The 15,295-nt window shown below is 38.1% G+C and overlaps 1 protein-coding gene and 1 non-coding gene across 2 annotated transcripts; both read left to right on the top strand.

The window, feature by feature from the left end:
* The first annotated feature begins 5,571 nt into the window (after positions 1-5,571).
* Positions 5,572-12,458, top strand: LOC143882191 (Tetratricopeptide repeat (TPR)-like superfamily protein). Its single transcript, XM_077385651.1, has 4 exons — positions 5,572-5,745; positions 8,820-8,944; positions 10,196-10,442; positions 12,015-12,458. The coding sequence occupies exons 1-4, from the start codon at positions 5,628-5,630 to the stop codon at positions 12,236-12,238; spliced, it is 714 nt and encodes a 237-aa protein (XP_077241766.1). The 5' UTR covers positions 5,572-5,627; the 3' UTR covers positions 12,239-12,458.
* A 1,447-nt stretch (positions 12,459-13,905) lies between these two features.
* TRNAG-CCC (transfer RNA glycine (anticodon CCC)) lies at positions 13,906-13,976 on the top strand. The gene has a single exon. It is a non-coding gene; the product is annotated as a tRNA-Gly (tRNA).
* Positions 13,977-15,295: the final 1,319 nt, after the last annotated feature.

Here is a 15,295-nt window from a genome sequence, read left to right as displayed (position 1 = left end):
GGACACCTTATCTATGTGAGGGCCGATCAAATGAATGCTTTGGAACACCCAAACAATATGCCCTCCACTGTATTTTAAGCTAGTGTGTAGATAACTTATCTATGCTTGTGTGTAGAAACTGTTTTCTCTTTACAAAAGAGAAATACCCTCCATATTTTAACTTTAAGTATTATTTCAGAGGTAATTTAGTAAAAATAATTCATATGTATTTTCTTTTAACTAACTATCGATCGTAACTCCCTAACTTGCCCAGCCCCTTGTAAGAATTTAAATTTTACACAATGTAAGTAGGACCTACTAGGACACTCTGATGGACGGAAGAACCCTCCGAATCCGAACCAATTGATAAATGATTTGAATGAATGTGACTAAGACGTAGGTGAATCTATTGACACCCCTGACTCTGCATAGTCCATAAAACAAAATTCCCATTTTCGTAAATAATAACTAAAATAAGGGCAATTTCGCATCTAGGCCTCTTAATAATCCCCGTTCAAAGGAGCTGTAACAGAATACTGCGTATCCAAGCATAAGCCGACACTTGGAAGCAGAGAACCGGTTCCTGGTTTTCGTCCCGGTTCATTGTAGACTCGACTTTAAAAACTTTCTATTTTTAGCATGTACTTTGCGGGCTATCTCAGGGGAAAAGAATTGTAACTCCTTTTTCTTCCTATAAAAGGAAGTTTTTGAGTAGCCAAAGAGCACCTCACATTGCAGAGGCCATGGATTTCTCACCGTCTTCTCTTTGGAGGAGAGCTAGGGCTAAGGTCAGGGTTAGGGTTAGGGTTTTGGAAGAGAAGAGGGCGAGGCTGTACATAATCCGACGGTGCGTATTCATGCTGGTGTGTTGGAGGGACGGTGGAGATTAGATGAGTTGATGAAATAATATGTTTTTTGTTACACAAATCAAATCACATTTTCTCTCATGTTATAGTTGTTACAATTCTCTGAATGTGTTATATTGCTACATTGTCACATTTCTCCTATATATTTATGTTTTATTGCGATTCTAAGATGAACTGCCTAGATTTTTTCTTACTTGCGGGTCGCCATTCCCTTGGCACAAACCTTTGATCTTCATTCTCTTGGGATGGGAGATCTAAATTCCTCATCAATGCGCCACACATCTGGCAAGCTGTGAGGCTTGAAATCCCATGTTTTCTTCCTGTTGCTGTTCCAAGATAGGATCTTAGCTTTGAAGAGGGAATCAAAACCCATGAAATCCTTGAAATCTAAATAGGATATGTGGAGCAACCTACGCAATGTGCAGTGTTGGGGGTAAAATCAGCACTTCTCTTAGATGACTGACACATGACATTGCCCCCAAAATTGGAAACCGAACTTATCTCTTAAAGTAGAATCCTGCGAGGATTCCCCATATCTCCGGAATAGCAATATCTCCTAGAAGGAAAGTGCTACCAACAGAAAGTCCTACTTAGGGACATAAACTCTCCAACAAGATCGCTCGCCCAGGATAGAAACCAGTTCCTATAAGGAAACTTGGTTCTTATCTCCCAAGGAAATCTCCAAATAAGGAAAGACTCATATTGAGGCAAGTTTCCCAAACAGTTGTGAACTCCTCCTTTATAAATAAGACCCCCACGCCCAAAGGTGCACATTTGTCTCCTACCTATTGCTCTGTTCTCCTTGTTGTGCCGATTGCTGACTTGAGCGTCAGAGTGGTCTCTTGGAGCCACAACTTCGGGACCCCTAACGGTTTATCTGTGAACGTAAGTTGATCACAGATTGGAGTTCTACCAGATGTTGATCTTAGAACCGGATTTCAGCATCATCATGCATTGATATCAATTGGACAACATATACAGTCCCTACCTAGAACCCCAATATTGCACGCCAAAAGAAAAAAACACAAACCTTCAGGGAAAAATAATTGTCCAACCACATGTATAATAGGCTGGATATATGGATCAAATTCATAAGAATTCATATGAATGCCATTGGAGGAAGAAAAATCAATCACTACGTAGGCATCATTATGCTAAAAAAAAACACACGCTCCAAAAGAAGAGACAATTGCAATATCATCAAAGGAGATTGGTTATTGTCGTCATTTAGTGATAGAAAATATAACCCTACCTAAGGTTTTAAATTTCGGATTCGGAATGCACCGAAACCTAAATTTCAGCCAAAATTTCCGACTTACGGCGAAATTTGATGCAATCTGGCTATTTTTTAAGGGATATAATTTCAAAATCTTGTTTTAATTCATTATTTAATATTAGGAAGTTGCTAGCGTCCATCACAAAAGGGTTTTCGCGGCTGGTCTGTCGCACATAAGACCAGCCACCTCGTTAATGGAGACAACAACTTTTGTCTCCACTCACGAGGTGGCTGGTCTGACATGCAATAGACCTGCGACTTAAGAGTGAGCAAACTTCCCCTCGCTCTCTCACTTCTCCAGGAGCTTCTTCAGCAAGGGTGGGAAAAGGATATAGCCATCTATCTGTCTCTGATGAGGGTTCAGAGCCTGGGCGAACAATAATAAATTTGAAAAAAAAGCGAGTGTTGTTCTTTTTGCAGCACATATATATATATATATATATATATATATATATATATATATATATATATATATATATATATATATATATATGTTATATGAGATTTTATACAATGCGCGCGTGAAGTCCGGTATTCTTTAGAAAGTACAGTGGGGCCCACTTCTTAAGATGATCCAGACCATTAATTTGATGCGGAACAACATAAATAGGTTGTATCCCGTAAATCATCTATGTAGGATGATCCTAACACTCTGATTTGTAGAGGGACTGCTACATATCAGAAGGTTAGGATCATCCTGGAAGGGGGTGAATTTATCTGAAGAAAATATGTAAAAATGTATTACAAGAATCCTTTTAATACGTAACAAGAATCAAAGACAAAACAACATCAACAATAACAATAATCGAGATATGTCGAATGAAACAATATTAACATCGGCAACAAATCCATTTCAGGATTTTGTTTTTTCCATTCAGAAAGATATTGGGGAAACGCCAATGGTTGTGATCGTGCCAGATAATCTCTGCCAAGGAGAAATCAAACAGGTGAGAGCTTGTTGGGAACATTCCCCTCCCGTGCATTGTGGTCCAGCATTAAGAGGTGATCTTTTGCCTCTTCATCGTCATCTTTGAAATCCGTTGTGCTCAGATTTATGCAACAACAATGCTCCAAGGATGCAAAAAATAACGAGGCAACGCTTGTTCCGACCCAATTCGCCATTCGACTGATCTTATCACACGATGAACAACTGCAATTCTCCATTTTGGGGATCAGATATTGGAGAATTCGGTTGCAGAACGGGATTTTTGCGGGAGACAGAAGATGGTTTTGAAAGAGCCTAATGAGTGTTTATTTAGAAAGATGAGGAATTCTAGACTGAAGGGAGCTCTTGCAAAAAAAGAGGTGAAAGGGCTCCCTCATTGGCTGCACATCACCATTATGTTTGACTTTACAGCCATTATTAATGCATAATGGTGATGTGTAGCCAATAGGAGAGCCCTTTTACCTCTTTTTTGCAAGGGCTCCCTTGAGTTTAGACTTCCTCTAGAAAGATTAACATCAGTTGTGGAATGAGATATAGAAAGAAACATTCTAATTTAACCTAATTACCACTTCTAGCTTAGTTTCTTAGACAAACATGTTTCCCTAATCTATCACCCATATTATCAAACGGTGAGTTCTCTCACACTTTTAACTTGCCCCCTCAAAAGTATGGTGATTGAAAATCGACATACATTTGATTACATTAAAATCCCAAAAAATTCCTTATTAAATTCTCCAATAGGATGCACAGGGTTGAATATTAATGATCAATGTCTCCTGAAGATGCATGACAAAGTGGGCTTATGAACCTCAACAAAGGATTGCTTCAATGAGTTGAATATAACTCAAGCCTCGATAAGGGCGTCATCATGGGCTGGCTTTGGATTACCGATCCTCATAAGAGCGGGTCACTATAGACCAATGCCTTGATAGACAAAAAAAAGCCTCGATGGGCAAGGCATCATGGTCTAGGATCATGGTCGATCCTCATGGAATTTGAAATTGTAGGCACCTCAACTAAGTAGAGGAACAATTGTAGGCTACCTAAAATGAAATAGAGGAAAGAAAAAGGTAAGGTTTGAAAAATAAAAGGAAATTTTATAAAGAAAGCAAAGAATCAAGCATATTTTCCTAATCTATCACCCAAGCTATCCAACAGTGAGATCTCTCACAGTCTAACTGTATAGGGTGTGAAGGTCCTATACATGATTTAAGCAAAAATATTGCGTGTTTATGAGACATATTTGGGACGGTTGTTACATCTCCAAGTTAAGGGCTGAGATTAAATCTCACTAAAAAAATAGGGGAGTGATAAATCGACTCCCAAATGTGATAAATCGACTCCCCATGTCTCTTTCTCTCTCCTCTGGGTTAGAGAGAGAAAGAGGAGAGAGATAGACACATGGGGAGTCGATTAATCATTTTGGGGGGTCGATTTATCACTGTCCAAAACATATCTTTTAATCTTAACCCCCTCAAATTAACGTGAAAGGCTGATTTTTGTGTAACCGCTAGTCACAGCATAGTTGAATAGCAAAGATAAAAATTAAATCTATTTTGAGTTCAAAACTGAAAAAAAGACCTAAAATTACTTTTAGTCAGCTTTGGGTTCAATATACTAAGGGCATGTTCGGCAACACTTCTTATTCTTGCCTAAAGAATCGGGTGGAAACGGAGTGATGAGAAATTTTAGAAACGGTTATTTATCGCTTCACGGAATACTTCCTTTTAGTTGAAAAAGTGGCAGAAATTTTGGAAACGGACCTTAGTGGGTCACGCAGCCGAATAAGATTTTTGAGATTTTTTTGGCTTTTGTCATTCTCCACTCCTAAAAAGGAAGAAAATCCCGTAAAAGAATAGTTGCCGAACACACCCTATTTGTTTTGGATTTTGAAAACCGAATGTGAGTCCAAAACTGATTTTGGTTCTAATGAGATTGTTTGGCATGGGAATAGGATCACCCCGGGCAAGATAGGGTCCAACACAGTGGGTCGAACTTTCTTAGGCCAAAAAAGATATTTTTCTCTAGTAAACACATGGTATGGTTGTGGCGATCGTGACCGTTGATCTTGTAACCTCTCACTTGACATTAACATGATTGCAACCCTTTGTAGGCTGAGACGATTATAAAATCATACCTGTAGACTAACCGAGACCATTGATCATGCATACCATCATTAGATGACCCACACGATCCTGGTCTCATGCCAAACAACATCACATCCATAAGATTAAGGACTTTAAAAATGAACGGTTTAGATTTTCTCTATGACGAGGCTTGTGAATCAAAGGGGCTAGAATCATCCAATCAAAGTGTGGTCCACAGGAATTAGTCGGTTTACCGGTCAAATCAGTGGCTGATATCGTTTGGAATATGGGGTGGACCCAAGCGGGTCCCACAATCCACAGAGGAGGACACATGTCCACGTGTCATCCTACGTGGAAGCGAGACGAATGGACAGAGAGATAAGAAGGGTGTAAAAGAGTATAATTGGAATCGGATATGTCAAAATAAATCGGTTTCGTAAAGCTCTCTCTCTCTCTCTCTCTCTCTCTCTCGAATGGCTAACATATCCGTTTCTTTCTCTCGAAACCGTCTCTCTCTTCAGTCCCCTGTAACGAAACTCCAGAGATTTCCGACACCGAAATTTCGGTCGCAGATTCGTTTCAAATGCTCCGGTACGTTTTTGTTTTTCATTTCTGAAAAGTTTTAGCTTTGAATTGACGAACTAGAAAAAGCAAAGGAAACCGGTAATTTTACTTGGAACTTGATATTTGCACCTCCCTTGAAAGTAAGTAATAGCTAGAAAAATTGAAATTTGGGAGTATTAGTTAGTTGGAATTCTCTTTTGATAGGAAAATGAGAATGTTGCAGTGTAATTTTGCGTTTTTCATTTCTAGAACCCTTGATTGGATGCTGAGTAACTCTAGTTGGGCAGTTGATAAATTATCTGGTCACAAATGTGTGTGAAATGTTTATAGAAGACACCACAATCAGAGGTTCTGAAAACATCCCCCCTCAAGATATTAAACTGAAAAATTGCTATTCGATATTAGAGGACAGTGAGGAAGAGGACCCAGAACTGGAGGGACCCAATGTATCGCACATTGAATTATAGAAAAAGGGCAAGGAAAGGATAGGAGCGGAGTCACCCTCCCAAGCAAGTGTTGAAGGGGAAATTAAAGGGAGAGAAGTGGATACATCCTGGTTCAATGATGCCTCTGAAGATGAATTATTTACGAACATTGAGCATAGGTTTAGTGTTTTGTTTTTGTCTCTCCTGAGATTTTTCATATCCCCCTCTCATGTGTTCCGAGTTTGGGATGGTGTCTTGTACCCATGAATGTAACATCTTTCTCTTTATCTGATATACCGGTACGGGTCCCTGCCAAACCCTAGCTTACCTACCAAAAAAAAAAAACAATACCCTAGAATGGGAACTAGAAACCGTAGATTAGTTTGAAATTTTGAACTTTGTTTTTTTGTTTCTTCTTCTGGGATTCGAAAGCAGTAATGTTCTTGTGCTTTTGGTAGTTGCTAGCTATGCCATCCATAAATTCATCGGTTATGTTTCATTTCTGTAGGGAAAGTTGCCTTGTTTACCATGTGTGGGTTGTTGGTGGAAGCAAAATTAGAAACCAAGGTTTTTAGGTTTTGTAAAAACCTAAGGTATAAAAGTAAAGAGAATGCGATTTCTCTAGCGGTGGCTACATGAAGGAAGAGAAAAAAGGAGACAGAAAGAGAAAAGGGGAGAGAACGAGAGAGAAGGGGTTTTCTTCTCAGGTTTTTTTCTTGGGCTTTTCTTAGATTTCTTCTCGGGTTATTCTTTGTGTACGGTCTTGGTTGACAGGGCAAGGGAAAGGGTTGGGTTTGTGGGTTTCAGATTTAATCCATTGTAATCCTTATAATTTTGTTTTCTCATAGTGAAGATCGTGTTCTCATCCGTTGATGTAGGCATCTTGGCTGAACCACGTAAAATCTCGGTGTTCATCTTGTGGTTTGCTTTTTTACTTTTACTTTTCCATTTACTTGTGCACAATCGGATCGGATCGGATCTTTACATGTGCACGACCGGATCGGATTTGCCCGGTGGATTTTCTCAACAATTTCAATATTGGATGGCTATGGATTTTCTGTTTTCTAGTTATGTTTAATTTCAATACTGGGTAGCTATGGATTTTCTGTTTTCTAGCTATGTTCGGAGAAAATAAAGTTTGTTTGGATGAACCCCTAAATTGCAAAACTGCATTCAAACTGCATTTTTCGCGTACTTCCAAATGCTTCTAAATATTCGAAAAAAAATCTCATATAAGGGACTTACCAGTATAACTCAATGTTGATCTTCTGGAATGCAACTATTATGCATTGGCGATTGTGTTGTTTAGTAGATTCTGTTGATATTTAAAATACTCTTTCGAATATTGATGCGCAATAAAAATATTTTTGTTATGATATTCTTTTGACGTATGTCTGAAGAATATATTATTTTGTATTAAAAGATAATTGAATTTATTTTCCATGTTCCTGATGAGAAACATCTCATAAAAGAGATTGAGAGCTACTAGGAATTGGCACCCTTTTCAGGCTGGTCCTTAACAGCCTTCTCCATTGTGTCAGACGTTCAAAACCACAATAATAAATGTTTTTAATGACAAAATTAGGGTGAATGTGTCATGCATTTTCCGAAGAAATTTGCTCTCTCTTGCAATATATTATATTCTGCATGCGTGCAATAAACAATATCACAATTAAAATATCTTATTGTGCATCCGACCACGGAAGAAAGCAATCCTACCAACAACTAACTATATAATGCCGCGCCATCAATTGAGAACATTCAACTCCAAACAATTCTAATTTGTATGATAAAACATTTGCTTTCCCAGGCTTTATGAGAAATCTGTCCAACTGGAGAAGAGGAAAGGGACTGCACCATCAGCTTATATTTGGAGAAAATCCCACCTAGGAAGGGAGACACTTTCCTTTTAAACAATCTAAACTGTATTTGGCACTTATGTTCATCTTCTGATATCTAATTTCGCTCCACTTCATATCCATGATCGACAGTGATGAATCTGCCTCTTTGCCCCATCTCCATTGTCTCATGTTTAATTGGTGTATTCCAGGTTTCCCTGTCTGTCATTCATTGGTCCTGTTTAATCCTGTCTTACGCTAGTTCCTCTCGTCCTTTCTGTTGCAGGATCCTTATTTCCCCCCTTTTTGATACATCTCTTGCTTAAGAGACTTATATATGACCAACTCACTCTCTTGTTGATGTGCTGAAAAGATTTGAATTAAACACTTCAATTATATAAGAAAATTATTCTACCAATTTCTTCCATAACATGAAAGTCCTACCAAACCGTGCCAGTTTGACAGAGTTTGAAGTTTTTTTATTTAACGATACACAGAGTTTGAAGTTAATCAGTGAGTTCTTGAAAATTGCTTCATTCTCAACGCCTTACTATAAAAACCTTTCCATTTGTTTCATGATAACTTAATGAGTTGGAAAAATTTAAGATAATATGCATATTCTGAACTTTGACAGTAAAGAAAAAATTGACTGAACTTTGATAGTAAAGAAAAAATTGACATAGATTTCGACAGTTCTGTAAAGCTCTTGAAAACTCTTACTCTTAGACATGATTTACCTCTGTAGAGCACTCTTAAGGTAATGTCTAGCTAAAGGAAGAGAAATGTCTCAAATAAGATTGGGCTTATAAACCTGAAAATCTATTGTACTTATGTGCAGTGATTGAGTCCGGGACAGAGTTCCAGGAGAGCAGCTCCTTGTTCAAGGATTTGAAAAATGTTGCATGTAGCTTGCTTGCTGTTTGGGCCGTGACCACTGCCTCACCTGTTGTTGCTGCGAATCCGGTTGGGAATTCTGTCTTTGAGTTCTGTAATTAATTTGTGATTTGGCTATGTAAAATTTGAATAGTAACTATAATCATTGAATATCTGTAGCCACCTAACTGCTCACCTCTTGCACTTCTATGGTAACTATAATCGTTTAACATCTGTAGCCACCTGACGGTTCACCTTTTGTAATTCTATACATATCTCCACAATTGCATTTTAATATGGGAGTGTGGCTAGCCCAATGTTGCATCAGTACGGGCAAGAATGTCAGAATCTAGCATGGATGAGTGTCGGATTCGGCAAACCTCAAAAAGAGATTCATGGATTCGCCAAAATATTTTAATTAATTCTTAAATTTGTTTATATAATATGGTTATAACAAATAATATATTAAAATTTTAATTAAATAGGTTAAGTAAATATAATATTTTATTGGGCGTTGATATTTTCACTCCCCTGCAGTACGCATTCGCCCCCCTTTTAACATGATTTGACGTCAAAAAGCGCTAAAGTTGCCCACTGTTCACGTTATAAGGGGGGTGAATGCGTACTGCAGAAGGGGTGAAAATATCATCTCCCTATTTTATTTTGCATATAAAGACTTAAAATTAGGATTTATAAAACTGAAAACATTCTGTAATTGTAAAGTTGTGGTAGTAATATTTTAAAAAGAAATAGTTAAAAGATATCTAGAAGTATCACAAAGAATCCTGAAGTATTGGAATTCGACACATATCGGACAAGGGCACTTCACCCATTCAGAAGAATCCGTGTAATATGGGCTAGCCACTTTTTTTCCTCCGCCTTTGTGGGGTTCTTTTACATATGAAAGTGGCCACTTCATAGTGACTACACAAGTCTCCTAATTTTCCTATGATGGTGCTGATGCAGATTGTAGACCCAATAAGAGGGCATATTTGCCACTTTTATTTACTTACCATGGAATCTTATTCCAATTGACTGTATATAGGCCTTATGTATTAGGGTTTATTAAACTTTTGATGAATAAAGATTGATTGGCTTCTCCCCTCTACAGGTTTCTTCTTCTGCTCTTTCTCCTCCAATTCATCCTCTTCTCTTCTTCCCGTATTCTTCTTCTATTCTTCTCCTTCTCCTTCTCCTTCTCCTAATCTTCTCTTCCCTTCTTCTTCCCTCTTTCGTATATTTCTCTTCCCGGTTCTACATCAGGTGCAGGGTGCAAGAAATGGTTGTACTCACTTTTAATGTGCTGTGTTCATCTTTGATTTTCCTGACTCCATCTTGCAGAGGCTGCCTCCATTATCAACAGAACCAAAACGGTGTGAGCGGGCATTTGTTGGAAACACGATTGGTCAAGCAAATGGTGTGTATGATACGGCGATTGATCTTCGGTTTTGTGATTACTCAAATGAGAAGCAGAACCTGAAAGGGAAATCACTTGCGGCAGCACTCATGTCTGATGCTAAGTTTGATGGTGCCGATATGTCAGAGGTGGTTATGTCGAAGGCTTACGCTGTTGGAGCAAGCTTCAAGGGTAATTATTTCATTTCCTTCTAAGTTTTATTAGTTAGTCATTTCATGGCAATTAGAGCATGAGGATGGGTGTTGATACCCTCATGAACGTAGTTACAAATATCTCCAAAATTTTAAAAAAAATCACGACATTTTTTGCGATATTTTGATAAGCAAAAAAAAGGGCATCTTTCCAATATTTAGGAAAAAAGTGATATATGCACGATATTATTTGTTTTCCATGTTCTTAAATTTTATATTTCTATATTTTTATGTTTTTTATTTTCCAGTTTCTTCCTGATATAACCCAAAAATAACAAAAAGCAATTTAGATATCTTGAGATAAATCCTTCCCGTGAATTTCCTGAGACAAATATTTGTGACTGCTCATGAATTTGATGGCTTATGCTGTAGGAGCAAGGTTTGGGTCATAGTGCATAGGGATGGAAGTTGGTGCCTTCATTAATTGAATGATCTTTCAATAAAATTATGAACTTTGGTTTTTGCAGAAAACCAAAGTTCTCTGTAACAACTTTCTTTCTCTTCATTATTGATAACAGAGCGCATTATTCATGGGAACCACCTTCAAAACTATCCAAGAAAGAAGCATAAAAAGAAAAGACATTCTTTTCCCATTACAATGTTCTTAGTTCGTTGGATTTAGCCAAGACTTTTAATCTCCACATGGAAACAACTCTCGTCCATAAAATGTTGCAACTTAGACAATCCACTCTGAGTCAAAAAAAATAAAAAAGCGATTCTTTTTAGCAGGCCCAGATCCATCATCACTCGCCCCAAAGCCGGGGTGAATATGATTCTATCCTTTTTCCAGTTGTGGTTCTATTGTTTGTTTCAAGTCCGACATTAAAATATCATTGCCTAAATCGATCCTTTTGGATCTTGGGCATTCAAATCAAAGAAAAACTTTAATTCTAACAAAAGGTTTAGGCATACCTTGTGTCATTACCACTTCCCAAAACCGATGAGTCCAATGGAGTGTCTTAGCTTTCCTGAGCACAAGATCAACCCGGAAACACCCTTTGCTCTTCTCTTCCTTCTGCTCTCTATTCGGTTCAATGGGAAACCTTTGGACGGGATTTCACTCTATCAAGAGATGGAAAGCAATAGAGACAAGAAGAGGGACCAAAGGCCATATTTATAAGTCTGGAGAGCTCCCATCAATGCATCAAGCTTTCCCAACATAGCCAATTTCGTTTGGCATCTTGGGCCCAAGAATAGCAAGTTTCTTAATTCAAAACTGGAGCCCAAGAACTTTCCTAAACTTAGGTGATTAGTTTCCAAAAGAAAAAAGTTGCCTTAATGCAAGGCCACACTAAAGGTTAATAAGTTTGAAAATAGAAACTTCTAACATGACTGGCCCTCTTGGGTCTTACACATGACCCCGTTAGCATGCTTTCGTCGCAAATTCTTTTTGTTCTTCGCTGCATTGGGTTGTGGGGCTAATTTCCTAGCCCCTGTGGGAGTAGTGACTAGCATTATAGGTTGTTGGGTGGCCGGAAGGTTGTCATGAGTAAGTTAGTATTACTACGTCTATTGCTCTTGTGTGGACTAATATACCTTTATTCACTCGCAGGCACAGACTTTTCGAATGCGGTTTTGGACCGTGTTAACTTCGGAAAAGCCAATTTGCAAGGAGCAGTTTTTAGGAACACTGTATTATCAGGCTCCACCTTCAATGATGCTCTACTAGAAGACGCCGTGTTTGAGGACACCATAATAGGCTATATTGATCTGCAAAAGCTATGCAGAAACACCACTATCACCGATGAAGGAAGAGCAGTACTTGGTTGTAGGTAACCGTGTCTTCTCTTCTTTCCTCTTTGTTTGTATCTTCTTATATTCATTATTATCTAAGATACCATCAATCAATCTTCAATTGTGTCTGGAAATTTTAGTGTAATTGATGAACGATTCGAAAACTAAGATCGACAATTTTGTTTTGTAATGTCTTGTAATCTAATTTATGTTAATTTTCCAACTTTCATTATGAAGATGCTAGCGTGTAGATTCTGATCCAGATGATGGAATTCTTTCCAGCAATGGGCGCCCCATGACGGCCATTTTCCATAGTTTTGGATTTCTTTTCCTGTCCTTCTAGTTTGGGAAATGATATCAGCACTCCAATATTTTGATATTTCCGCCCAAGTTTCTTGTCTTTTTGTATTTAAAGGGCTTGTGAGAGCTTTTTGGGAAATGTAATAACCTTTTGACAGCCCTTTAAATACTTAAAGATAAGAAACTTGAGCGGAAATACGAAAACATTGGAGTGCTGATATCATTTACCTTTAGTTTTTTTTAATCTTGCATTGAGTTTCTATATGTTGTGCAAGTGCAGAAAAAATACTATACTGGGGCCCGCATTATCGGGCGATCCAAACTGATCTTCTGAAATGGATGGCACAGTACTAGAAAACCTCTACATATCAAAGGTTTAGGATTATTCTATGGAGATGATTTTTGGGGTACAACTTATCTAAGGCCCAACAAATTATCAGCATGGATTGCCCAATAATGTGGACCCACTATAATATTTTTGCTTCACTCGCAAGAAGTCGCAAATATCTTTGACATTTACGAATGGGAAATGATATCTGTGCCAAGTGTTTTAATAAATATGCGCTCCACTTGTTTGTCGTGTAGTAGCTAAAGGGTTTAAATAACTTTTTGAGAACTGAAATCCCTTTAAATACTACACGACAAACAAGTGGAGCGCTTGTTTATCGAAACACCTTGGCGCAGATATCATTTCTCTTACGAATTTGTTAAAATGACAAAATCTTGATATTTTCCCAAGATTTGGAAAAAAATAATGTAGATATCTTCATATTTTTTTACCGCAAATTATCACAAAATTATGGCAATAAATTTATGATATCATCCTTGTCCTAATTTATTAATTTTGTTCTTAAAACGGCCTTTGGATTTTTATGATCTGTTTAGGAGCCACGTCCGCAAAACTCCCTTATTTAATTGGTTGCCAATATTGCATTGAAATTCCTGAGGACTACAAGGGATGTCTCCTAGTTAATTATTCCTCGTCAATTGATTTGTCACATCCTTCAAAGAAAGCCGAGCCAAAAACCACAAATAATGGGAATTTTTGCTTGGATTTCTTGAGAATGATACTTCTTCTCTCTTCTCTCAATATATTGGCAATGACACTACCTATCGCTACTCTATGAGGTTGATAACCACATACTATTTACCAGAATTCTACAATGTAAGTTCCAGGTAAATTTGACACTCGTCTCCTACCCATGATCTACTTACACCATGCAACCAAACTGAACCTAATGAAAACCTCTCAAATTGAAGGGTTTGGATCATCCAAAAGCCCCCATTTTTTCATGGCACAGGCGCACAGCAGCTTGTCTTCCACCGAGTTGAAAAATGCACGGTCATCTGGACATCCAATACTAAGTTTATTAGACATATATTTACTGTGAAGCCTACCACAAAAGATAGCGCATCTGGTGTAGTGGTATCATAGTACCCTCCCACGGTACTGACCAGGGTTCGATTCCCTGGATGCGCAGTCTGTTTTTTGGATTTTTGTCTTGTTTGGACTATGAGATGAATTTCGCACTCCCTTGTTGTTTATTATTTGTTAGGACTTGTGATCTACCTGGGAATTTTGAGGCCGACTTTTGATTAAGAGAACAGCCACGTCGATGTATTAAACGAATAAGACAAATTCTGCTGAAAAGTGAGCCTGTGTGGCGGTTTCCTCATACAAAAGTCAGCTGCGAAATTCCATAGCAAATCACATATTTAGATAGAGTAATGCTAAATTCAAGGGCGCCCTTGCAGAAATCAGATGAAAGGGCAGTATAATATGTAAAAGGGGAGTGATAAATCGACCCCCATATGGCCATATCTTAAATCAATCCTCGGTGTCTTTCTCTCTCCTCCCTCTAACCCTTAGGAGAGAGAAAGAGACATAGGGGGTCGATTTAAGATATGGAAAAATTATCAATGTTGGACAAAAATACGTAATTATCAACAGGACCCATGCTTTTCTGAAATTATCACCGTGGGACAAAAGAGGTCTTATCAGTAAAAGTTGGACGAAAATGCCATTTTCTCAAGCAACACATTTTATTTTTCCCTCTTTTTTTTTTATTTTTCCATTTTCAACTTTTGTTTTTTTTACCTTTCCATTTTCAACTTTTGTTTTTTTACCCTACCAGTCATCTTCCTCAGCGTTGAGCCACCATAGTCGCTGGAAGTCTCGAAAACTTGAACGTGAGTTCATTCCCATCTATCTCTCTGTATCTAGGTTTTGTTTTTCAATTTTTAGGGTTTTGCATTTGTCCTTCTCCCTTTCAAAGGCGGATGAGGAAGATGAATCGTAGGGCAAAAAGAAAAAAAATGGTGAAAATGAACGAGTGAAAAAATATAGGAAGTAAAAACGTGTTCATAAGGGACTTGATAAGCCCATTCGGAAATTGGGAACCCCATTTTGATACTAGATAACCCCAATTCCTGAGGCTTGAAAACCCCCTTCCAACACTCCAATACCCTCGGCCAAATTTTAGGGACTTGATAAGCCTGTTCAAAAATTGGTAGCCCCGTTTTTTATACTAGATAACCCCAATCCCAGAGACTTGAAAACCCCCTTCCAAAACTCTAGTACCCTCGGCCAATTTTCAGGGACTTGATAAGCCCGTTCGGAAATTGGTAGCCCCATTTTTTATACTAGATAACCACATTCCCAGTGACTTAAAAACTCCTTCCAAAACTCCAGTACCTTTGGCCAATTTTCAGGGACTTGATAAGCTCGTTCGGAAATTGGTAACCCCATTTTTTATACTAGATAAGCCCAATCCCAGAGGCTTGAAACTCCCCTTCCAA

This window comes from Tasmannia lanceolata, unplaced genomic scaffold, assembly GCF_043159265.1.
Source record: "Tasmannia lanceolata isolate RefF3 unplaced genomic scaffold, GAP_Taslan_0.1 ptg000007l, whole genome shotgun sequence".
NCBI classification, from domain to species: Eukaryota; Viridiplantae; Streptophyta; class Magnoliopsida; order Canellales; family Winteraceae; genus Tasmannia; species Tasmannia lanceolata.
The sequence above is the reverse complement of the archived record's forward strand: the minus strand, read 5'-3'. Positions and strand labels throughout refer to the sequence as shown.

Excerpts from the sequence above, each read along its gene's own strand:
- LOC143882191 (XM_077385651.1), top strand. The coding sequence starts at position 5,628 with ATGGCTAACATATCCGTTTCTTTCTCTCGAAACCGTCTCTCTCTTCAG. Across the intron at positions 5,746-8,819 it reads GATTCGTTTCAAATGCTCCG|TGATTGAGTCCGGGACAGAG; the intron begins GTACGTTTTTGT and ends ACTTATGTGCAG. Across the intron at positions 8,945-10,195 it reads CTGTTGTTGCTGCGAATCCG|AGGCTGCCTCCATTATCAAC; the intron begins GTTGGGAATTCT and ends TCCATCTTGCAG.